This window comes from Brachypodium distachyon, chromosome 4 (genome assembly GCF_000005505.3).
Source record: "Brachypodium distachyon strain Bd21 chromosome 4, Brachypodium_distachyon_v3.0, whole genome shotgun sequence".
NCBI lineage: Eukaryota > Viridiplantae > Streptophyta > Magnoliopsida > Poales > Poaceae > Brachypodium > Brachypodium distachyon.
This window is the reverse complement of record NC_016134.3, coordinates 41,124,150-41,147,791: the sequence shown is the minus strand read 5'-3', so window position 1 is coordinate 41,147,791 and position 23,642 is coordinate 41,124,150. Positions and strand designations below refer to the sequence as shown.

The window sequence follows — 23,642 nt, the reverse complement described above, 5'->3', positions numbered from 1 at the left end:
GTCCCACGGCGACAGCGGTGGCAGGGGTTCGTTGCCGGACCGCACCCAACCCGACCTCCCAGCCAGCCCCTGTTCCCGCCCCGCCGCCCCCCACCGGATCCTCTCTGCGCGCGCCCACAACCACCGGATATCACATCGCCTCGCTGGCCTCGCACGATACGATGCCACCTGCTCCCCCTCCCTGCCACAGAAGATCACCAGATACATATCACGCCCACGACCGTGCACTGCGGCACTGCGCCACCCGGGTGTATATATACGCCCGCCAAAGTTCGCCATTGATGACACCTTTCCTCTTCACGGCCTAGCTAGCTCTTCCCCTCCAAACGAGTATAGTACCCGGTCGACTCGATCCAGGGCTGGCTTTTGATATACAAGTCTGTAAATTTATATAGATGGGGAGCTATGGAGATTACGGAGTGGAGCTCACGGAGCTGACGCTGGGGCCTCCGGGCGCCAGGGCGCGCAGGGCGAGGCGTGCGAGGAAGAACGGCGGCGAGGCCGAAGCGGCGGCGGCGGCGACTTCCCCGGCGTTCGTGAAGGTGAGCATGGACGGGACGCCGTACCTTCGCAAGGTGGACGTGGCGGCGTACGCCGACTACGACGAGCTCCTCGAGGAGCTCAACGCCATGTTCCACTGCTGCTCCATCGGTACGCAATTCATTAAGCCTCCAATCGCATTGATCCATCCAGTTAACTGACTTCAAGCTCGCTCTAGCTCTCATGGATGATGGATTTGTGCACTGACAGATCGATGTTTGTATGCAGGGCTGATGGACGGTTACGGCGAGTGGGAGCACGCCGTGGTGTACGAGGACGGCGACGGCGACTGGATGCTCGTCGGCGACGTGCCATGGGAGTAAGCACTGCTGCATCTTTTCATGCCCATATATTGCAAATGTTTACTGATCTCGAGTCTCAACCCGATCGCCGCGCTCTGATAATTTGCAGGATGTTCGCGTGCTCTTGCAAGAGGATGAGAGTGATGCGAGCGTGCGAGGCCAGAGGGCTGAGCTCCACCGCCTGACAGTCTGAGACGCACGCATGCAGAATGCCCGCAGGTGAGGATTCGCTAGAAGTTGCAGGCACCAGGCAACAGAAATCTTCCGGGAGTTAATTTGATCCGATACTGATCTGACTGAAAGTTTATTTGTTTTGCTGTCTCAGGGTTTCAGTACGCGTGTAGATATGGTCTGAACCTTGCACGTCGCTCGATCGAGTCAGGTGACAACGCTGGAGACGAAGAGGATGACGCGATTCTGACCGATGCCATGCATATAAAAGATCGACCGCGTGGCATTAGATTAGATGGGAATAAAATGTTGGTTGACTTGAACAAAAAAATACCCAAAAAATATGGTCGATATGATCCTCCTCTTGGTGCTTCTCACATGAGGCTGATGATACGGTTTGACCTCGTGAGATCCAAATATTCTACTAGTGCCTCATCCATCCTTCCCCTGCATTATCAACCTGCACGGCCGCTGTCACACTCCTTCATTCCATCTAGTTGCTACTTGCTAAGTACTTCGGCTGTATGTCACATGTACATGGATCGAGAGTTGGTGTACCTCCCAAATTTTGATGAAAATATCCTTCCCATGAATTGGAAGATCTTTAGGGACACTGTATTTGAGGATCTTGAATTGAGCTGGGAACTTTGTGGTTCCTTGTTGTGCGGGCAGGTTCACTGAACTTTGTGCTGTTTTACCAGCGTAAACCAGTTCAGCTGTTGGAATAATGTGAGACAAAAATCTCGTATTGGACGTATGTGTATGCATGCAGGCAGAGTTGCCAGCCATTCTGAATTTTGAAGAGTGGAATAAATCTTGGCGGAAGATGCTTACTTGTATGCAAATGTAACAGACGAACGAACAGATGGACAAGTGACCATGTTTGTAAGAGTAAATGATTGTGGCAGATGCGTTTGATAAGTTGAAACGATCAAAGTCTAGAGTTTACGGCCAGAATTCCATGGTCATAAGCATATTTTGATGAGAGAATTTCATATTTGCCACTGAAAATTTGCTCATATGTCCAAATGCCACTCAAAATTTGCATGTTCCAAATATACCACTCAAATTTTGCATGGGGTACAAATATGCCACTGCCGTTAGTTGACCGCTAGTTGACCGTTAAGTCAATTGTCAGTTTTTCATATTGACTGAAATGCTTTTAGTCATCGGACTATTATCTTTTGAACATTACATTGTTGGAATGCTTGTGAGCACGTATGCTGAAATTATGATGAGTTTTAGTATATTATTCCTCTAAAGCTATTATGAATTTTGTGATGTTAGGTAAAATCAATGGAAGTCCTGCTCAAATTTTCAATTTTCATGCCAAAATCATTATTGCTGAAACTTACTCATAAATGTTGTGTCACTGGCGTCTTAAAAGACTGGAATTATAAGTTCTCTAAAATGAGTGCTTTGTTGTAAAGAGAAAATCAACATGCTACCTAAGGCAAAATTGTCTTTTCATCTCTTTCTTAACATGGATACGAATTATACGACCAGTGGCAAGTTTTGGAATATTTGGCAGTAAGCCAAAAAACAAAAGTTTGCACAACAACATCACTTTGTTGTTTCAAAGGATGCTCATAGCCTTAACACACACTCAGTACCACCATCTTCATTCTGAAATAAAAAACATCTTAATTAATTCTGAAATGGTATACACAGAAAATGAGATATATTGTTCCTTTGTACAGTTCCTGATAACACACAACCATTCCTGAGATTCACAAGAAGAGTCCACAACGATACATAGCGTCAAAGGCATGCCACGCCGAATCAGCATGCAGTCGTTAGCTTCAGCTGTATTAGAAAATAATACATAGTCTAAGGTCGCGGCAACAACACATTCAGCCCGGCCACTAAGGCTAAAGCTGATTCAAGCTCCCGGTGCGGAAGAAATGTTTGTACCAACAACTGAGAAAATTTACATTCAGATATTCCAGTGCTTATTTGTTGGTGTCTCGTTCCAAATTGCATGTTGGCACCACTCCTGAAGAGTCATGGTTGTTGGCACTATGATCAACTGCCTGAGTCTGGATTGCCATCAGGAAGAGCAATGGAGACAAGAGAGTAAACGGTAAGTTCCTATAGAAGGACACATGAGATAAGCATTTGATTTAGGTTATGATAAATATGGGACAGACCTGTGAACTCGAACCTTGCCCATGATTACGAGCTGGTCTCATATTAAGATCAAACATTTTAGAATCAATGTTACCCTGCCCATTGCAATTGCCATCTGAGGCATGATTATCATAGGCATGATGATGGCTCACCATTTGCTCCTTCGGTACTGAATGAGGAGCCTTATTTTGGTCCCTCTGGTTTTCAGATTCTATCTGCTGCATAGGTACGTCATCCATATTCCCTGGTTTATCTCCTGGAAACTAATCAAAATTTCAAACTTCAAGTAATAATTGAAAATAATGCATGAGACTGCAACCTGTAGTTGATTAATAATTAAAATCATACTTCGACCCTTTGTCTTAGCAGCAAATATCTTCCATGGGTTCGTTTCCCACCAACATGAACAGCCATATCACAACTCAGGCAAAGTGATGTACCATCTATATCACAGTAGAAGAAAGCTGCATTGACAAATTGAACACAGATCAAATCAAACTTTAACTTTAATAGTGAAAGTGCTAAAAGTATTGCTCATAGGTCAAAAATCGTACCAGGAGAATTTTCACATATATCACAGCGTACTAATTTATTAGGGTCTGCAAGCCCAACCCTTACATGCCGACTAGCAAGCTTGTTACACAGATGTACCTGCAGTACAATATTAGAAGAAACATGAGAAACAGCAGCATGAAAATTATGTCTTGACAATCAAGTTGTAATGGTCTGAAGAGATGAAAACTGCAGTGCGCAATCTGCAACCTTTGTTATTCTTAATGCTAATGGTGCAGCATGCAGGATTTGCACAAGCGCCACACATGCACTACTTTTAACAGCAAGGTGAGTATACATATTATCGAAAAACAGAATAGAACCACAACTTATCACTTGAATTTACAAATAAAAAAAGCAATTATTGCTCCAGCTCGGAAAAAAAATATTACTAGAAAACTGTTGAATGCCACTGCTTGTGAGTCGCAATGAGTTGTAAACTAACACGAGCAACATTTTTTTAATAAAAATATAAGTAGCAGGATAAAACCTCACAGTTTTTTCCTGTATGAAACTAGGGAGTACCCTTTAATACCATTTATAAAACATTGCTGTGAAGAATGGAACTGTGATTTACAGAATTTTAACCTATTTACAGTTCGTTAATCACTAGTACCTAGCTAGGCTCATGGGCAACTCTGGTTTGGTACCAGAAAAACCACTCTGAAAACATCGGCTCCAAGCAACATGCCAGCAAAATCACAGAAGTTCGGGAACTTCAGATGGTGACAGAAATTTCTAGGTGGAGGGATCATTTGTGGTTCCAGAAATGAATTGTTCTTCCTGGTAGGTAGTGTACTTGCTGATTAGCATCACCCCCAACAAACATCACACTTCTAATCCTGTACATGTTGACAAGACAAAATGTTTTGTATACAATTATACTTTCTCATCGATTGGAAAAGAAAATGTAGTCCTGACAAAGTCAACTAAACCATAATCTTCACAAAATAATGAACAGCTTAACTATTACGTGGGAGTTAGGTGTGAGACCATGGTAATTACCAGACTCCAACACAAATGCAAACAACCATTTTCATGCTTGTAAGGAAAAGATGGATTTTATCCATTCATAGGCGAAGAGGCGCGTGCTAGTCAGCGGTCTTTACAGTGGCAACCTGGAGGACAGGGGCATGGAGGATGTGGGATCTTGAGGGGCCAGGATGGCGCGTGCTAGTCAGCGGTCTTTACAAATGTAGACGCTTACAAACACCCATGTACACTCACTCAGATGAACGCACGCACACCGAACCCCTACGAGCACCTCTCTGTTTTCATTTTTCCGCGCAATAGACAGAAAGTTTTTTTTGCTATTTTCTGCTCTAGTGTGAGCCCATGATAATTACCACACTCCAACTCAAACGCAGGAAACTATTTTCTTGTTTTTTTAAGGAAAGATGGATTTTGTAGCATAGGCAAAGAGTTACTATTATAATAACGGTTTTGCTGTCAAGAAGTTGCCTGATTTTTAGTTAGAGATCAGTCAACAACTGAGATTTAAGCCTTTTATACTTACAAAAAATCAGTTGCGTGAGATATAGCAACGCCTTTATAATTATTGGCCCCGGATAACAAGCTTGAACTTAAAAAGGTTCAGCCTGAACCAACACCATCCCTATTTGCTAGTGCTTGACCTAAACTTAAGCGCACGCACCCCAGACAAAGAGTTGACTCTAGCAGTTCGTCCCTACCAATGCACCACAGAAACATGTTAGAATACCTTAATTTCCCTTGGTCTGCATCGGACACGTCTATTTCTAGGACTAGTATGAAGCCCACGCCATATTGAACACACCAAAAAGAAAACTAGGAGACTAGGACCAGAGGAAGTGTACAAAAGAAAAGAAAAGTCGGAGGCCAGGAGGTCTCAGATCCACCAAGCCAAGACGAACGTAATCGAGCGATTCCCGAGATCGCAGTTTACAATCTAAACATCGGAAAAGCCAGAGAAACGTGATGGGTCACTCCAGCTGAAGCAGCGCGTAGCCCGATCCGTGCAATTCGACGGGTAGCGTGGGGAGACGGGGAGAGGAGAGGGAGACGCACCTTCTCGTCGCAGGAGCGGCAGAGGGCGGCCTCGTCGGCCGCGCAGAAGAGCACCGCCACCGCGCTCTCGCACACATCGCAGATCGTCCTCATCGCAGCCGCGCACTCATCGCCCTCCCTCCATCCCGCCTCCCCCCTCCGCCCGCTACGGCCGGCCTCACCACCCGTGGACCTCTCTCCGCTCTACGGTACGGCTGCGGCAACACGTCGGCGTCGTTGGCGGCGAGGGCGAAGGCGACGTCGACGGGCTAGAAGCCTAGAAGCAGCGAAGACGAGCAGCAGGGAGTTTGTGAGGAGGAGGGGGATGTGATGTGGCAGCGACTCGGCGAGGTGGAGGAGGAGAGCAGCGCGAGACTGGTGGTAGGGAGCAGCGCGAGATCGGCGGCGGGACCCAGCCTTGGCGTCCCGAGGACCCGAGAGGCGAGAGATCCAGCAGCCACGTCCGTGGACCCGGTTCACACGACCACGGGACGGCACCTCACGTGGGCCACCCCAGCCTCTGTGCGGCGTGCCATCCACCGGTCCATGAACCGAGATCACCTCGCTGTAAAGTCGAGGAAGGTGGAAAAAGCTTCGGAATTGCTCCATCTACGCGATACGGTCGACCCGTGCGGCCGCCAGCGGGTCTGCAAAGGTGGGCTTTTTTTGGGTGGAGTAGGTTTCTGGATATAGGTTGTCTGTGGGCCCGCAGAAGGCCTCGGCCACATAATTGAAAAGGCCCCGTTGGTGCGTCCGTGGCTCCGAATCAATTGCTGCCACTGGCCCAACGGAGCAGTCGACTTCCTTTTTGGCCATTCGGATTAGTTTTTGGCATATTTGTGTCATCGCCAGATGTCTAAATCGGGATTTGCCAGCAAAATATAAAGGCGAAAAATGCAATTCCAACAATGAACGATCGTCTGTCGTACCGCCAGCTCATGTTACTTTCTTGGTAGGAATTTTCTAGAATCTTAGAAGGTTGGATGTCGCAAGATTTTTTTTTTATCACTTTGGGAAAGAGGAATAAGCGTGAAGGAATCAAGAAAAGAAAGGATGACCGAGCTCCAGCTGATCGCATGGCACGTACGTATGTGATACCGGAGGTCGGCCTTGGATACTTGGGTCCGGCCCGGATACGATTCCTCCAAATTTCCAAATCCACTGGATAAAGTGGCAGAAATGTCAAAATTACTTTCATCTTGCTAATAAAGAAATGATTTCATCAACTTATAAGGTTTTCTGCGCTTGATCTTATTGGACCATGAGAAGGAGAGACAATAACACACATGCTCACTCGCTCGTTCAACTCCACACATGTGTCACTTTCATGAATAGAATTTGGCTCTATCACCTACACGGCTTTGAGTTTTTTGTGTCATAATAGCGCTACGGATTCCTCATCGGGTGGCTACATAATGAGGTGAGCGACCACCCAAGATCGCAATCTAATTTGGCAATTCGCGGTCTCATCCTCCACACTCTAGGGCCATCACTCCAATTTGTTGTGCTGCTTTCGGCTTCTCCATCCCAACTATCGTGTACGTGCACGACTGTCTGGGGGAGCATGTCTTCGGAACGTGGTCCTCGAGATCCTGCACTGGGAGATGATCGAGAAGGTTTTTGGGACCACCTTCAGGTGGCTTCTTACGTTCGATCAACTATTTCCTCAGCGACAACGACATGTACGACGACAAGGGCAAGACCAAGTCCGGTTCCTTTGGCAACAAGGGTATCATTACCGCCGCCATCACCTTCACCACCGTTTCAGTTAGACTTGTTATCCTACTATTTATCATTGTGCCGCATGTCCGGTTCGCATGTTTTGATCCACTTAAGTTTTCATGCCATGATTTTTTTGTTTAACTAATACTAAAATTACCTAACTTCTCAACATCGGCATGTGCTGTGCATATCTCGATTTGTTGTTAGTCTCAACCACGAACTGCAATACCAACACGCTAACCTGAAGCGTTGATAAACAATGAACGGCTATAAAAGTAACTAGCAAGCGAGCTAAACAATAATAAAAATCCTTTAGTTAGATAAAGGAGCCTAAAGCGTGATCTGCAGTTCAGAGCTTGTATTTGACTTTTGATGAGGTGTCTTTTATTTTCTCATTAAGTACACTCATTTAGAAGTAGACATGGATTAAAAAAAACCATGAAAACCTTGTCAATTTTTTATGGATAGCATTTTTTTACTTAGAAAAGTCATATTTTGAAATAATAATAGAGAAAATTTATTGTTTCTTTGGTCGGTGTGGGGCAAAAGTAAACATCTAGGCCCTAAACTTTATTTTTCCACATATATTTCATTCTCAGTTAACAAGAACAAGAGGTTTTTGGTCCCTACACCCCACCAAAGAGCCACTGTGTCTAGTCTGGCGTGGTTTTTTGGTGCATGCCGTTGGAGAAAGGCATAGATGAGGTTAGGCGATATGTGCCGGCTTGGCGGAGCACCCCCCTAAGATGCAAGAATTTCCTTTAGGTCTTTGCTTTCTTATACTACAAGCGGTGTATTTTTGCACTTAGGACTCACAAATACTCATATTTTCTGCTATGGCTTTCTTTATAATTTTTACTTGCCTCCAGCCCTAGTGGGACACGTGGTAAGTTTGGACTAAAACCACATTAGCGGCCAGCGGGTCCTCGATTTTGGTAATCAAGGGACAAAATGTGTAGAAAAAGGTTTCGGAACTAGATGTCTACTTTGATGTCAAACAAGTGACCAAAAATATATTTTCTCGTGAAAATAAAAAATGTGCACTTAACATATGGATATAAACTAAAACTTGCACAAAAAATTTGTAACGAGTGATTATTTATGAGCTATGTGAAAAAACAAAAATAAATTACAGTCCACTTCGAAAATGAAATATGAGTAGTGGTGTTCAACGATATATCTTTCCTCTGATGCGAAAGAAGAGAATATGAGACGCGGATCCTGGATTCTGTACACTGACTACATGTGTTACACTAAAACCACGACAAGTATTTAGGAGCGGAGGGAACAGAAGCTCGGTGAGCTAGTGAGGACGTACATCTTCTATGCTCGGCACCCGCCAGCCAAAGAGGAATTCTCCGCCCGCCGCGGTCCGTGTACATGCTAAACTGTTCCGTGGCTGCTACGGCGAATAGACCATGGCGTGCTAAACTGCTGCTTTGTCTGAATCAGACCGAGATATCATCGTCATGACATCGGGGCAAAATACGAGATGGCTGCTTTATCATATCGGAGTTCAGTCAGATCAAGCATGTGAGCTTGACACTTGCTGTGCAATAGGTCAAATTTTTGGGCCCATCAGGCGACTTCTTGGGCGATACGAAATCACAGGTGACGTAGACGATGACGATGAAATGTTCCAGCTTCCGAGCAAGGAAGCTGCCGTGGTTGCTCCCGATCAGCCTTATCCTACTCTGGCGAGAGGACTATAATTCATTCTGAGTTTCAGGCTTTCAGCACAGAGCAGACCGGACCAGGCACACATTCTGAGTTTCTGACAGTGGAGTGGAGGATGTCTCCGTTTATGGCCCTCGTCGCCGGCTTCGCCGTGCTCCTCGCTTTTGTCCACGTCATAATCACCAAGGTTCGAAGCAGGAGCAGCAGCAAGCTCCCGCCCTCGCCGCCGTCGCTGCCGCTGCTGGGCCACCTGCACCTCCTGGGCCGCCTCCCGCACCGCTCCCTGCGCGAGCTCCAAGCCCGGTACGGCAGCGGCGGCGGCCTCTTACTCCTGCAGCTCGGGCGCCGGCGGACGCTGGTCGTGTCCACGGCGGCGGCGGCGGCCGACCTGTACAAGAACCATGACCTCGCGTTCGCGTCCCGCCCGCCCAACGCGGCCATGGACAGGCTGACCTACGGCTCCAACAACGTCTCCTTCGCGCCCTACGGCGACCGCTGGCGCCGGGGCAAGAAGATGGCCGTCGTCCACCTCCTCTCCCCGCGCCGCGCCGACTCCTTCGCCCCCGTGCGGGCCGCCGAGGTGTCCGCCCTTGTCGCCGAGATTCGCCGCGCGGCGGAGGCCGGGGAGCCTGTGGAGCTGAGGGAGCACTTGTACGGGTACGGCAACGCCGTGGTGACCCGCGCGGCCACGGGCGCCGCGGGGGCCACGGCGGAGAGGCTGAAGCAGCTGATGGGGAACTCGGCGGCGCTCATGGCGGGGCTCCAGGCGGAGGACTTGCTGCCGGACGCGGCGGCGAAGGTGGTCAGGTGGGCGACGGGGCTCGAGAAGAAGCTCGACGCCGAGGTCGCGGCGTGGGACGAGTTTTTGTCGGAGATAGTGGCCGAGCACATGGAGAAGAAGAAGCGAGGCGACGCCGCGGATGCTGCTGCAGGGGAGGAGGAGGAGGACTTCTTGGACGTCCTGCTGCGGCTGAGAGAAGAAGGCGCCGCCGGGTTCGAGCTTACCGACGATCGCGTCAAAGCCATTGTCAAGGTGATCGATCGATCAACAGCGGTCAGCGGACGCAGATTTCGCTTTTACTTTCTCAAGGAAGTTAATTAACCTGTTGTTTGTCGACTTGGTGCTTACGCAGGACATGATAGCCGCCGGAACAGAGACGTCATCCATCTCGTTGGAATGGGCCATGGCCGAGCTCGTCGGGAACCCACGGGCAATGGCCAAGCTTCAGGACGAAGTCGCGCGAGTCACGGACGGCAAGCCGGCCGTCGAGGAAGGCGATCTGAGCAAGATGGAGTATCTCAAGGCGGTGGCGAAGGAGGTGTTCCGGCTCCACCCGCCGGCGCCGCTCCTCGTCCCGCACGAGTCGACGGTGGCGGCGGCCGTCCAGGGGTACGAGATCCCGCCCAAGACGGCGCTCTTCGTCAACGCGTGGGCGATCGGGAGGGACCCCGCGGCGTGGGGCGAGGCCCCGGAGGAGTTCCGTCCGGAGCGGTTCTTGGCCATGGGCGGCACGCGGGTGGACGTGAGGGGGAACGACTACCAGCTCATCCCGTTCGGCGCCGGCCGGAGGATCTGCCCCGGGATTAGCTTCGCGCTGCCGGCGATGGAGATCGCGCTCGCCAGCCTCGTGCGACACTTCGACTGGGAGATCCCGGCCGGGACGCGCGCGGCGGCGGAGGGTCTGGACATGATCGAGGAGCCGGGGCTGACCACGCCGCCGCTAGTTCCGCTGCGCCTTGTTGTCTCCGAGCGCAAGAACTTTGCTTAGGCACCAGTAGTAGTAGCAGTGACTACTGTTACTGACCAGTGAGTGAGCCTGGCAGTGAAGTCTCCCACGGACATGAACGGCTAGCGAGCGACCCGCGGCAGGCCGTGCCTACGGGGACAGGGACGTACACGTACGTACATACAACGAGTAAGGTACTCTCATGCTCCTCGTCGTGAGATGGGCACGGACAGCTATCCGTGAGCCACTCCTCTTCCTTTAAGCTTCAGAGATAAATGCCGACTGCAGTCTTTTGCGTTAATTAAGGTGCTCTCATGCTCCTCGTCGTGAGATCGGGAATGCGGACTGCAGGCTTGATATTGGGTTTCTCCCGAAATAATTATAAAGTCCATTCTCTTTATTTATTTATTTTTGAAACAGTTGGCTCACCGCACCTATTTCCAGTAAAGAAACTGCAATACCAAAATCGTACACCATCCTCTGTATATTAGAATAAGTATTGTACAAATCTGGCCGAGCAACATATACCTCAACTGAGAAGAATAGTATGCTTGGGTGGCCAGCAAGCAGTTCCCTAGAATTCGATTCTGAAAGTCGCACTTTGATGTCTTATTTTGTAAAAATTATATGTTTATATATACCATCAGACTGCAATCGTGCAATTCTTACAGTTTAAGTCTAAAAAAACATACCCCTCATCTTGATATTCAGCTCCTCGTAGTTGTCCAAACAAACACTTCATTCCCAGGATCGAGATATGAGTGAAATGCACTGTTAGTCATTGAACTTGTGTTGTCCGTTCAATTTGGTCCTCGTACTCCGAAAACGCTCATATAGGTCACCGAACAAAAAAATACGATGCAATGCGATGTTATACGTGGAGGTAAGTATTTTGTTGACGTGGCTTGTAAACATGTCTGTACGTTTTACTCTGAATCTTAGATGTCTAGAGTCTGTAAACAAAGAAAAGAAAACATTTAACTACAAAGCGACTAAACATGTCGAGTCTTCGATTACACTGCCATCCATGTTGTAAAAAAATAAATCGTGGGGCCACTCATATCCATATTCAAGATAACAACATCTGTACGTTTTACTCGGAACGAATAAAGGAGCGTAAATACAGCTGTTTGTTCTTTTAAAAAAGTTTCTCTCCTCTTAACGGGCCACTTACCGCACGGTTATTTTTAGCGGGCCTTTTTCTTGCTCCAACATAGGGAGGAACATTGCCGTACGTACGTTCGCTTAGCCACCGCAGCTTCACATGGCAGACACTCGGGTCCCACGTGAGCTTCCTAAATGACCCCTCCCACAACGGTTGGCCGGCGCGGCGTCCCGTCTCTTGTTCCCGGCAGGCAGCAGGTGGAGAATTGAAAGAAGAAAAAAGAAGGAAAAGAAAGCTGGGGTAGTTTTTCTTTTCTGCCCCCGTCCCGTCCGTTCCCCCTTCTCCTCCTGTCTCTTTCCCCCTCGCGAAGGCGGGGAGGAGGAAGCTCTACGTGCCCGAGAAGGGAAACCGCTAGGGACACCTCGCCGTCGCCGGCGGCCGGTCCTCGTTCCCCTTTCGCATTGTCGTCCGGCTTCTGCCCTTCCTCCCGGAGGTAACTAGTTAATTCACCGGCCTCTTCTTGTCGCTTCCCGTACGTCGAAAATGCTGCCACGGATATTTTTCACCCGGGCCGGTGGCGTTCAGTTTCATTCCATGTCGCCGCCGTTAATGGCTAGAAAACGATGGCCGAGCCGTGCGTGAGTGCATGCATACAAGCACGCCGCATATCCATCCACAGAGCAGAAAAGAACAAAATTGAAAAAAGGAAACGAAAAGAGAACCAGCACCAACAGCGCTGGTAGAGCGGCGCTTTCGGCCCCGCGCGGCCACGTACGTGCTTTCCCGGTGGCCGGCCGGAGCGGAGGTACGTAGACGACACCGGACGCCAACACCGACCGCGCGCCGACCTCTCGCCGCTCCCAGCCCGGCGCCCCGGCCAGCGTCCACCCACCCCGTATATACGTACGTACGCGCCTCGCTTTGTTACACCGTTTCTTTCTTCTCCTACGTTTTCAGGGAGAGAGATTAGGAGAGAGTGCTGAAGGCCGGCCGGCGAGGGGGAGATGGCGGGGGATGAGGAGCGGATCCTGGTGTCGGTGCGGCTGCGGCCGGTGAACGCGCGGGAGGCGGAGCGCGGCGACGGCGACGAGTGGGAGTGCGCCGGCCCGACCACGCTCAAGTTCCTCGGCAACATCCCCGAGCGCGCCATGTTCCCCGCCACCTACACCTACGGTACGTACGTATATAGAGCACCACCACCCGTCTTCTTCTTCTTCCTCCTCCTGCTAGCTGCCCATCTTGGCACGATGCAAATGCCGCTGCGCCGCGCCTCCATTAATCTCCTCCTGCTTGCACGCCTTTGTGTCTTCAATTTCGTGGATGACCAGACAGGGTGTTCAGCCCGGAGTGCGACACGAGGCAGGTGTACGAGGAAGGGGCCAAGGAGGTCGCCCTCTCCGTGCTCTCCGGAATCAACTGTACGTCCCAACCCACCCAACCACATATACTCCTATATGCAAAAAAAATAAATGCATGTGGATGATATATCTGTGCTTCTTACTCTACAGATCAGTAATCCCTGACGGGTTTTTAAAAAAAATTAATTGATTCTGTCCAAATTTCTTGTGCATACAACACGCAGCGAGCATTTTCGCCTACGGGCAAACGAGCAGCGGCAAGACGTACACCATGGTCGGCGTAACGGAGCACAGCATGGCGGAGATCTACGGCTACATTGACCAGGTGATCATCCCCTGCTTATTAGCTCCAATTGCTGCATGCTGACTTATATATACTCTATCATATCCATCAGTTGCACATTGTGTGATGTGGTTCTTAACTCCGTTTCGGGTGTTCCGTACATCCATCCATCAGCATCCTGAGAGGGAGTTCATCCTCAAGTTCTCGGCCATGGAGATATACAACGAGGCCGTCAGGGATCTCCTCAGCTCCGACGCGACACCTCTGAGGCTCCTCGACGATCCGGAGGTGAACACCGTTAACGACTCTTTTGCTAGCTGGTTACCTGGAAGCGCTTCGACATTTTATTCGTCTTCCTCCGCGTTCGCTGCACTCATGTTGCTATGAACAACTTGTGCATGAATTTAAGCAGAAAGGTACTGTGGTCGAAAAACTCACCGAGGAGACTTTGAGGGACAAAGGCCATCTCCTCGAGCTCCTAGCAGTGTGTGAAGGTGGAATCTAAATCTTATTTTCTCCAGCTAATCAAAATGGAAACAGCATGCAGCAGCCTACTTTTTTTTTTGCGTAAAGGAGGGAAACCTTGGTTCTTCTAGTCTGATGATGATCACTGTTTTTTCTTGTCCCACAGCTCAAAGACAGATTGGGGAGACTGCCTTAAACGAAACAAGTTCACGGTCTCACCAAATACTCAGGCTGGTAGGTGCCCCCTATCACACTCAATTATTGACCTGCATTCATGTTCTGCAAGAAATTGTGTACTCCCTCCGTTCCTAAATACTTGTCGTTATTTTAATGCAACCCAAACTTGCACTAAAACAACGACAAGTACTTAGGAACGGACAAGTATTTAGGAACGGAGGGAGTACGTGTTTTAACCCCCTGCATAAACCACAGACAGTTGAGAGCTCGGCAAGGCAGTTCTTGGGGAGAGGCAACTCGAACACCCTTCTGGCTTGTGTGGTATGAATCTCATATCACCACGTTTTAGATTCTTTGACAGATCTTGTTCCATGGCCTTGGTCTCTGAGCTTCTTCTCCGCAGAATTTTGTTGATCTAGCAGGAAGTGAGCGTGCATCACAAACAGCAGCGAGTGGTATGAGGCTAAAAGAGGGCAGTCATATCAACAAGAGTCTTCTTACATTGGGAAAGGTCATTCGCCAGCTCAGGTTTGTCGAATTCCAATCATCCAACGCTTAGTACGAGCATACATATGTACATTGCTCGCCTCTCCTTACCAGTTCAAGCTCTCGGACGAACTAGTTGGTGTATGAAATTTGATATGATTTTCTGTAGATGCTCATTAACTATAAACACTTGTTCCTGATGCAGTGGGGGGAGAAACGGCCATATCCCCTACAGAGACTCCAAGCTCACTCGCATACTGCAGTCGTCTTTGGGAGGCAATGCGAGGACGGCCATCATCTGCACAATGAGCCCGGCGCACTGTCACGTTGAGCAGTCCAGAAACACACTCTTGTTTGCAAACTGTGCAAAAAATGTAGTCACCAATGCACAGGTCAATCTTGTACTGTCAGACAAGGCACTGGTGAAGCATCTTCAGCGAGAGCTTGCAAAGTTGGAGAATGAGCTCAAGTTTCCTGGATCAGCCTCTTGCTCTAGTCATGCTGAAGCTCTGAAAGAGAAGGATGAACAGATTAAAAAGGTGTGGTTAGTACATCATGTTTCTTTAATCTTCACATTCACAATTTACTCTAATCCTTTATGATAATGCATACCGTTATGAATTCCCAGCTGGAAGAACAGTTGAAGGAATTGATGGAGGAAAAAGATACCGTTCAATCTCAACTAGAAAATTTCCGCAAAGTTGCAAGTGATGATCATCTCAATGATCACAAAGCAAGGCGCTGGGTACTTACTCTCTCATGTACTACTCTTCTTTTATATATATATAAATGATTCTACTAGAGCCTGAAATACCAACTGATTAACCTACCTCTGACAGGATGCACATAGTCGGTCTTCAGAGTCCCTACCACGTAATGTGTCTGAAGATGCACTTTCATCTTCGGATATTAATGATCTATCTTATCAAGATCAAGCAATGGATGAACAGCCAGCACCACTTCCACGTCGACCCAGTAACCATGTTTTCGACAGAATAACTGAATGCCAAGAGAACATAGTGGCTTCCCAATCAGCATCTGAGGTCTCTGAGGAGCATTGTAAGGAAGTACGGTGCATTGAAACAAATGAGCTCAGAAGGAGGAGAAGCCAAGAAGCCTTTCATGCACACCAACTGGAAATACCTGATAAGGAGACAAGAACAATGATGGACCACACAGAAACTTGCACTGACGAAGAGAAGCATGGTGAAAGTGTCACAAAAACAGCAGAAAATGCCATCGAGTTATATGCATGCGATTCTGACCCGTCTTTTGACATTGAAAAAAGTAACACTGAAGATGAACCTTTGGCCCTGAAGAGGTGTGTGGTAAGCTCCAGAGATATTGTACTAGCAAGGAGCCAAAGCTGCAAGGCAAGCTTTATGGTGATCCCAAACAGCTGGTTCGACGATTTAGTGAGTGTGAGCATGACACCGCCACCGGGTGAATTTTCCAAGCATCCTCCGAGAAGGCCAGAGAAGGTCAAGAAGAGCCTGTTTCCTGAATCAGTTGCCTCTGATCCCATCACCGACAATAGCACAGGCAATGCTGAAGAAGAAAGTTTTGTCAATGACATGAGTTGTGTAACTGAAGTCAAGGAACAGACTGAGAAGAATGATGCAACCCAGCCAAAGGAAAATCAGGTGCAAGTTGGCATAGATCTTTCACCAAGCATCATGGAGTCTCCTTCACAGCGGCCCTTCGATTTCAGGAAGAAACAGCGAGAGATCATCGAGCTGTGGCACGAGTGCCATGTCTCCATAGTGCATAGGACTTACTTCTTCCTCCTTTTCAATGGAGACCAGACAGACCACATCTACATGGAAGTAGAGCACAGGAGACTGTCTTTCATTAAGCATTCTTTCATTGCTGACGGCGAGCCTAATGCTACTGTTGCAACAAGGTACTTATGAAATATCTTGATGAACAAAATTTCAGCTTATCTGTGAAGCCAAACACTATGAATCTTGTGCATTGGTTATTGATATTTTTGCAGTTTGAAGAGACTTCGGCACGAGAGGGACATGGTGTACAGGCAGATGGTGAGGAGGCTCAACCTCGCGGAGAGGGAGAGCCTCTTCAGCAAGTGGGGGATCAACCTGAGCTCCAAGCAGCGGAGGCTGCAGCTCTCGCGCCTCATCTGGACAAGGACCGACATGGAGCATGTGAGAGAGAGCGCTGCACTCGTTTCGAAGATGGTCGAGCATCTGGAGCGGGGGCAGGCCATCAAGGAGATGTTTGGGTTGAACTTCTCCTTTAATCTGCGGGCTGACCGTAAATCATTCAGCTGGACTGGTGGCTACTCCTGAGACTATCTCAATGTCTACCACATGGTGGTAGATGGATAAATAACAGAGGAAACTGCTCATCAGGAGAGTAACTCACACTGGCACCAGATTAGGGTTCACTAATGCTGATGGATCTGATTATGTTTTGCTGATTTATGCATGTGAATGATTTTCCTGAGGGAGGGAGAGAGCCTTGTGAAAGATGAAATCGAGCAACCGAGAGATGGATGTTAACTGGTTTACACAACCGCATGATGTATTGCCCTGCTTTTGACATTCTTTTCATCAGTCCATGTGTAACCATTGCGTGAACAGAAGGCTGGTGATACTTCATTGTCCTTATCATGAATATGATCGCTTGTTTATATGCAGTCCAGGTTTGATGCTACGAGGCACTTGACCCCAAGATGGGTCGTATGTAGTGTAGTGCAGTTTGTTGGTCGGAGAATGGTTGGCCGTTCCCTTTCCTGTTGTCAGCTATTACAGTTGGTGCCATCAAAAAAAGCTAGGGCAGTTAGTGCAGGCTAATTAGTTGATGTTCTGCTCTACCTACAATTGCTGAAGCCAATTTGGTAGTTTCTAGTGTCTACTCCTTATATTGCTTCGGGTGATAATTTTTGAACGCCGCAATTTTCTTTCGTAGTACATTCAGTACAAAAGTAGTGTACTTCCTTCGTCCAACAAAAGATGTCTCAACATTGACTAAATTTGAATACATCTATACAGTAAGTCTAAATACATCCAAATTTTGAGAGAAACTTAAGACATCTTTTGTTGGATGGAGGGAGTATATCATATCGCACAAAATAGACAAAATAGGAAACAGCTGGATAAAGTTGTAAGTTTCTACCCAAGATTTTAGGTTCTTGTCATGATTCAAAGTGAGATTATATTGCAGATAAATGGGAAGACTATCTTAAGGAGGTCACCAAGATTGTAAAGTCCCTCCTCCTCCTAGGCTCCTACCGATTTGAACTGAAATTCAAGAGCACGACAATGGTCGGCATAAGATTTCAAATAGAAAGTTCGAAATTTCAATCGGAGAAATCCCAACCATCAAAAGTTCAAAAACATCGAAATCGTGTAAGTTCAAAAGTTCATAACCCGAAGACAGGTTTAGGGTTCGGGCAAACCTCCGGCTGCTGCGGCGCCGCGGGTGGAAGAGGGGCGAAATGTTGGAGCTGGCGCAGTGTTTTAGGCGGAGGAGGGGCGGCGGTTACGGCGCGTCACCGGGCGGAGGATGGCATATAGCGGCGCGGCGGCGCTGTTTCCCTGCCCGGACGGCGGCGTGTCGGGCTAAAAAAGAAAAGTCAAATCGAGGCTGCTTCTCGCAGTTTTGATGGGCCTAGAAGAAACAACTGGGCTTTGCCTAGCTCTCTCGTGGGCCCTGGAACCCTTCTTCTCACTTCGCTACTTCGCTTCCCCTTCTCTCTCTTCTCGCGGGCGATCCAAAGGCGGCGGCGGCGGCGGCTCTACGCTGTGGTTGGCGTCGAGCTCGGTGGCGGCGGCGGCATGGCGATGCGGATGATGGCTGCCTCATTTGTGCGGCGACTGGCGCCGGCGCGCCCTCCTGCTCTCCTGGCGGAGGTGGAGGCGGTGACTTGCGGGCGCGGGGACAAGAAGACCAAGCGCGGGAAGCGGTTCAAGGGCTCCTACGGCAACGCGCGGCCGAAGCGGGAGAAGAAGATCGAGCGCATCAAGGACCGGGTCGAGGTTCCCCGTTCCACCCCGTGGCCCCTCCCCTTCAAGCTCATCTGAACCGAGCGAGACCTCCCCTCGGTTCGTCAGGCTACCTAGGGTTTTACTTTTACCCCCTACCGATTGCTACTACTCTCCGCTGTTTCCATTAGCTCCACTCCCAGGGCATGTGTCTTTCATAGTCGTTTCTCTTATGGGGTTCCGTCATATATGTACTGACTAGTAGTGAATCGAACTGCGATGTTACAACTTTGGTCAGTGCCGTTGCTATGGTTGAAATGGATCATGATTTTGTGTCCTTCTGTCATCGTGCTATCTGGATGATGATGATAAATTATTGGAAATAATGAACTTATTAGTTACTGATTGTTTATGTATGCCATTACTACTAACACTATTCACGGCTGTTAGATTGTTATGTATAATTGATGTATATCAAATGGCTTAGCTTTGATCTTCTTCCTTTGTGACAATTGATGAGTATCTGTTGACTCTATTGAATAGCTGATAATATTGACTCCTGGCTTCCTTTGATTCTAGCATTTCTGTGTTTATTGACCAGATGCACCAGGCTTAAGGATTATGGTTGACAGCTTGAATTTCCTAATTTACTTCTTAACCCTTATTGGTTAAACTTTGAACTGGGCATGTCTTGAATTTGTGTTGCAACATGGACATTTCTGTGAATGTTGCTCAACATATCATTATCTTCTAAAGCATGATCCTACTCTGTATGCACTTGTCCAATGCTCTCCTGATCAAGATGCAACACTGCTGTCATTAATATCACCAAAATGGCTTTCTGAAAACAAATACAGGTCAACGCACTATTTCTTATTGCAAATTTATGCTACAGATAGGGCCTGACCATTCATTTTAGTTCCCACTGTCATAATTGAAGACACAATGTTATTGATATCCATGCAATTGCTTTAACCATCTGAACAACTTGTCCTAGTTTGCTCTCTCCATTGAGTTCTGTATAGAATTGATAAGAGTCCAGAAAACACTGAACTTTTGTATGGGCAATTTAATGCATTTTTTTTGTAAACCAAGTTCCGTGCTCGTTATTTCTGAAGATATGATGATAAATCTGTTTGTTTTGTGTCATCTACTCCGTAGTATTTTAGTACACACTCTCCGTATCGTCGTGCAGTGGTAGTGAGTAGTGGCATCATCTTCTCTCATGACATGGAGTTCCTGAAGAGCAAATACATGCTGTTCCTTTTCCTACCTTGTTTTAACCATCCGAGCTCCTGTTATATACGGTAAATAGTTTCTTCTGACATAAATACACTACAACAAATATCCAAATGCTTCTACATAAGTACATACCAGTACTTATATTGATGTGCAGAACTAGTACTTATATTGATGTGCAGAACTAGTACTTATATTGATGTATATGTTTTAAGAAACAAAAGATGTAGGATTCCCAATAGATTGTATCATGATTTTTACACAAGTTTTTTTATTGACATCTTAGAATACAAATGCTAATCTTTTTTTTTATCTCCAATGATAACACACAATTGAGTCTTTGTTATATGGCCCATGACTTCCATTGTCGGTTACTTGGTTTCCACAATTAGATACAATTCCCACGATGTGTGTTTTGAATAAGCATGTAATAATCGATATTGTGAGGAATGCTAAGGCGTACTTGTACCTTTAATTTGTTCTAAAGCTAAACTTGTGATTCAAATTTTGCTTGAGTGTACTTTGGATTTTCATCACTTGGTCACATGAGTTTACATAACCCATAGATCAGATCAACTCTAGTTTGCCGAATGTATATTGGCAGAGTAAAATAACAGTTAATTCCTGCCAGAAGCAGTTGAAATCCTTCTGTTTTAATCTCGCTGCTAATCCAAATTGTATGGTATTCACAATGAAGCGGCTAGCAACCAGGTTTGTAGTGAGGACAACAATCTTCATTACAGGATGGATTGATACCACAACTGGAACAATCTGGGCATATTTACAAAGTGTTGATGGTACAGGTATGCACTCCTGCAATTTTCTTTGTAAACTTTGCTGGGAGCATGACTTGTGCTCTTCAGTTGTGCAGGAACCCTTGCATTAATTGCTGCATCTTTGCTGCTTCATGCCCCTGTTTTGGTGAAATCAGGTTACCCGTCAGGTAATGGATCATAGATCGATGAGCATGACTAATGAGAGGCTGAGCAACTGGATGTTTCTTCTTAATTTAACTATCTGCAGCATCTTCTCTCTGAGCAATGCGGGCAACCCATATGATCTTCGGATAGACTGATAGTAGCACATTGAGGAATTCATCGATACTGTAATTGGAGGCGAAGGAACTCTTCAGTTACCCAGCTTGCATATGCTGCTAAATTTATGTGGAGTGCCAGGACGCACGAGGAGGCTGTCGTGCTCCTTCAGCCCCACCATTTTAAGTTTTTCTACACCCGTTGTGGAGAAGCTGTTCCAATCGCCAGCTCTAGATCCTCGTCGAGGGTATCATCCTTCACAATCCCCATGACGCTCTGGTGTTGTCTTGTCTGAACTTGGTGGCCGCTGCTCTTTTGCGCGGCGTGATTTGGCGATGAAGCAGCAGCAAGCAACACGCAGTCCCCAATCTAGAATTGGAGATGATCTGCCAAGTTGGACACCTGTGGTGGAAGCAACAGCCAACGCGCTTGCACTGGACTTTGAGTTCAAGTTCACGGTGGAACAACAAGAGATAGAGATCATGGAAGAGTTGTGGACCATTAGTCGTTGCTGATTGCAGGAAAATTTCTGGAAAAAAAAAACCTCGGACCTCTACACAGTGGATTGCCAGCTAAAAGACGTTTGAATGCTTAGCCTTTTAACCCCCTTTGATGAAGGCTATAGAGGAGGAGATGTGGTCTTCCCCGACGGATGGATGGAGCCTATCTTCCTGTCCCCGAGAGCTGTACCGATCCCCACCAGTGGATCACCGGTACGAGTCTGGAAATTATTGCTTTGTCGTCGTCGTCGTCGTTCCGTCTGGCTGGAAGGGAGCCCGCGCTGACTATTCCCGTTTCATTCCCAGAGCCTTCATCAAAGATTTCTTCGACTCAGCATTGGTCCACTGCGAGGGGTAGGCACCACAGTACGGCGCCGGAGCTAAAATGAGTAAAACGGCGCCATGGCCGGTAGCGTGACCCCGCACGCAACCGCGCACCCTGTTAACAGATCCCCCGGGCCGGGCAGCTGCATGGAGGCGGGGGCATCATCGATGGAAGGAGATAAAGATCAAAAGAAAGATAAGCACGTACGTCTCGAGCGTAGCAGCACTGTAGCGGCAGCATGGCGGGTGCTGGGCCAACACGATGGCGATGGGCCAATGGGGAGGAGAAAGGTGGATACTCTAAAACTCGAGAGAATTTAATAAAGGGAGACCAAATCCAAATCCACTCGCTGCTCTAGCTCCTCTGCTCAAGTTTTGATGGGGAGACGGATGGATGGCGCCACAGTGCCACTACAGGGGCCGGGCCGGGACCCCAGCCTCTGTTCTGTGGATTCCTCGCCGTGGTACGTGCAGCTGGCCATTCCCTCGCCTCTCGTTCCCGCGCTCCTCTGCCCCGCCATGCAGCAGCCGTGATCACCAGCCTGCCATGCCAGGGGATGAGGATCATCAATCGTTCGATTGAGCAAGTGTACAGCGTACGTGCCTAAGCTGCAGTGCGTCCTGGGCCCGCGTGAACAGTTCGTGCGATGGCGATGCTTGGGCCCGTCGACAGTTCCGGTGTGTTTTTTTTTCTCTCTCTAGAGCTTTATTAGAGATTTCCGGTGAGTCACAAGGAGTTAAATCCACACGGTTCCTGCCTATCCAAACAAGCCGCGCGCGAGTGCGTAAAAACTCTGTGAGAGCCAGGTGCCATTAAGAACCAAGAACAGAACACGGGCGTTCCGGTTTGCTTTGGAAAGCACATCGCTTGTTCCAGGTACAGGGATCACAGACACCCCTCTCTCGGAAACACCATCTTCAAGTTCAAGCTTTACAAAACCGAAGCGAAGGTCCTCCCCTTGCATTGCCCAAAAAATTGACAAGGAAACTCAAGCAACCGATCTTCTACGCGGTGATCATCATCAGTGCACTGAAAGAAGAGCCAAGAAACTTGTCCAGTCGACGGCGATCGATGAGTAAAGTAGCTTGCTGAGACACGGAAACGGGGGGAGGGGTTACGTGTGGTGGATAAGTGACAAGACAGTAACCGGAAAGGAATCAAACGGGGCACCGGGCAATAGTTTACATGGGGTCAGTCAGTGGAGGAGGAGGGGGGGTCAGGTGCGTCAAACTTTGCTGCTGCCCCGATCACACGCCACCACCCAAACAAAACTCGCCAATATATCGATGATGCGTGGAAATTGATCCGTGCGTTCTTTATAAGCAAATCCGTTATCATCCGGTGATATTCCGGTCTGCATGTGTACAGTGCCTGTGGGACGTACAGGCATGTACTGATGTCGTCGATTCATCCTAGTCCTCAGAGTACTAGAAGGGACGATTGCTGATTGGTGCTCGCATCAAGGAGTTCGGTGACAGTGTATGGTAATTGGTAAATCTCGAATATTTACTGGACAAGATTTTTCAATTAAAATTTGAATACTTTTCGATTGAAGCTGATTATGTGTCGTATATATGTTGTTTCGCAACACTATTTTTTTTCTCCCTTCTACCTTAGATCTAGTGGTTTGGAATGGCACTTGTTTCGGTGGCCCTGTTTTTGGTGGTGGCATCAGTGTTTGTTGGCGTTTTTCGTGGCACTGTTGAGCAGACTTTGGCTACGGCGATGGTTTTTGAATTTGGTCCTCTGAAGTGTCAGCTGGCTCTCTGTGGTTGGTTTTTGTTTCGTCACTGGGAAGTCGGAGACCGAGTGGCCTGGTCCATAGAGTTCTTGTTTTGCGTGGAGCCTTGCATGCATATTGCCCCTATGAAGCCGAC

General features: G+C 48.0%; 5 protein-coding genes and 3 long non-coding RNA genes across 8 annotated transcripts in view; 5 read left to right on the top strand and 3 right to left on the bottom strand.

Moving 5' to 3' along the window:
• The first annotated feature begins 283 nt into the window (after window positions 1-283).
• LOC100835144 (auxin-responsive protein IAA26) lies at window positions 284-1,668 on the top strand. Its single transcript, XM_003576711.3, has 4 exons — window positions 284-651; window positions 769-859; window positions 952-1,061; window positions 1,168-1,668. The coding sequence occupies exons 1-3, from the start codon at window positions 396-398 to the stop codon at window positions 1,025-1,027; spliced, it is 423 nt and encodes a 140-aa protein (XP_003576759.1). The 5' UTR covers window positions 284-395; the 3' UTR covers window positions 1,028-1,061; window positions 1,168-1,668.
• A 969-nt stretch (window positions 1,669-2,637) lies between these two features.
• On the bottom strand, window positions 2,638-6,089 carry LOC100822070 (B-box zinc finger protein 18). Its single transcript, XM_003578443.4, has 5 exons — window positions 5,742-6,089; window positions 3,698-3,794; window positions 3,492-3,607; window positions 3,164-3,406; window positions 2,638-3,052 (listed from the first exon to the last, which is right to left on the bottom strand). The coding sequence occupies exons 1-5, from the start codon at window positions 5,832-5,834 to the stop codon at window positions 2,966-2,968; spliced, it is 636 nt and encodes a 211-aa protein (XP_003578491.1). The 5' UTR covers window positions 5,835-6,089; the 3' UTR covers window positions 2,638-2,965.
• A 2,923-nt stretch (window positions 6,090-9,012) lies between these two features.
• Window positions 9,013-11,508, top strand: LOC100834836 (cytochrome P450 71A1). Its single transcript, XM_003576710.4, has 2 exons — window positions 9,013-10,152; window positions 10,253-11,508. The coding sequence occupies exons 1-2, from the start codon at window positions 9,235-9,237 to the stop codon at window positions 10,886-10,888; spliced, it is 1,554 nt and encodes a 517-aa protein (XP_003576758.1). The 5' UTR covers window positions 9,013-9,234; the 3' UTR covers window positions 10,889-11,508.
• A 1,006-nt stretch (window positions 11,509-12,514) lies between these two features.
• Window positions 12,515-17,379, top strand: LOC100821758 (kinesin-like protein KIN-7J). Its single transcript, XM_024454867.1, is given in 15 exon segments — window positions 12,515-12,756; window positions 12,909-13,124; window positions 13,280-13,369; window positions 13,534-13,634; window positions 13,767-13,880; window positions 14,005-14,086; window positions 14,224-14,291; window positions 14,490-14,555; window positions 14,638-14,762; window positions 14,926-14,989; window positions 14,992-15,045; window positions 15,047-15,259; window positions 15,349-15,465; window positions 15,560-16,623; window positions 16,717-17,379. Coding segments are annotated over 14 exon segments (2,640 nt in total). The 5' UTR covers window positions 12,515-12,756; window positions 12,909-12,955; the 3' UTR covers window positions 17,030-17,379.
• Window positions 14,118-18,311, bottom strand: LOC112268765. Its single transcript, XR_002960206.1, has 3 exons — window positions 18,142-18,311; window positions 14,736-15,229; window positions 14,118-14,649 (listed from the first exon to the last, which is right to left on the bottom strand). It is a non-coding gene; the product is annotated as an uncharacterized LOC112268765 (long non-coding RNA).
• Window positions 18,312-18,386: 75 nt separating this feature from the next.
• LOC100821448 (30S ribosomal protein S31, mitochondrial) lies at window positions 18,387-19,074 on the top strand. Its single transcript, XM_003578441.4, has one exon. The coding sequence runs from the start codon at window positions 18,521-18,523 to the stop codon at window positions 18,764-18,766; it is 246 nt and encodes an 81-aa protein (XP_003578489.1). The 5' UTR covers window positions 18,387-18,520; the 3' UTR covers window positions 18,767-19,074.
• Window positions 19,075-20,523: 1,449 nt separating this feature from the next.
• Window positions 20,524-22,147, bottom strand: LOC106866634. Its single transcript, XR_001407577.2, has 2 exons — window positions 21,973-22,147; window positions 20,524-21,907 (listed from the first exon to the last, which is right to left on the bottom strand). It is a non-coding gene; the product is annotated as an uncharacterized LOC106866634 (long non-coding RNA).
• A 547-nt stretch (window positions 22,148-22,694) lies between these two features.
• LOC112268766 overlaps window positions 22,695-23,642 on the top strand; it is a 1,208-nt gene continuing 260 nt past the window's right edge. Inside the window, exons 1-2 of the long non-coding RNA XR_002960207.1 lie at window positions 22,695-23,256; window positions 23,383-23,642. The exon at window positions 23,383-23,642 is cut by the window's right edge and continues 260 nt beyond it. This is a non-coding gene — a long non-coding RNA (uncharacterized LOC112268766). The remainder of the gene's footprint in view (window positions 23,257-23,382) is intronic.

Coding starts and splice junctions, on each gene's coding strand:
- LOC100835144 (XM_003576711.3), top strand. CDS start 396: ATGGGGAGCTATGGAGATTACGGAGTGGAGCTCACGGAGCTGACGCTG. Junction 652..768: donor GTTCCACTGCTGCTCCATCG/GTACGCAATTCA, acceptor GTTTGTATGCAG/GGCTGATGGACGGTTACGGC. Junction 860..951: donor GTCGGCGACGTGCCATGGGA/GTAAGCACTGCT, acceptor GATAATTTGCAG/GATGTTCGCGTGCTCTTGCA.
- LOC100821448 (XM_003578441.4), top strand. CDS start 18,521: ATGGCGATGCGGATGATGGCTGCCTCATTTGTGCGGCGACTGGCGCCG.
- LOC100834836 (XM_003576710.4), top strand. CDS start 9,235: ATGTCTCCGTTTATGGCCCTCGTCGCCGGCTTCGCCGTGCTCCTCGCT. Junction 10,153..10,252: donor GCGTCAAAGCCATTGTCAAG/GTGATCGATCGA, acceptor GTGCTTACGCAG/GACATGATAGCCGCCGGAAC.
- LOC100822070 (XM_003578443.4), bottom strand. CDS start 5,834: ATGAGGACGATCTGCGATGTGTGCGAGAGCGCGGTGGCGGTGCTCTTC. Junction 3,407..3,491: donor TGCTAAGACAAAGGGTCGAA/GTATGATTTTAA, acceptor AATTTTGATTAG/TTTCCAGGAGATAAACCAGG. Junction 3,053..3,163: donor GGCAAGGTTCGAGTTCACAG/GTCTGTCCCATA, acceptor ATGGCAATCCAG/ACTCAGGCAGTTGATCATAG.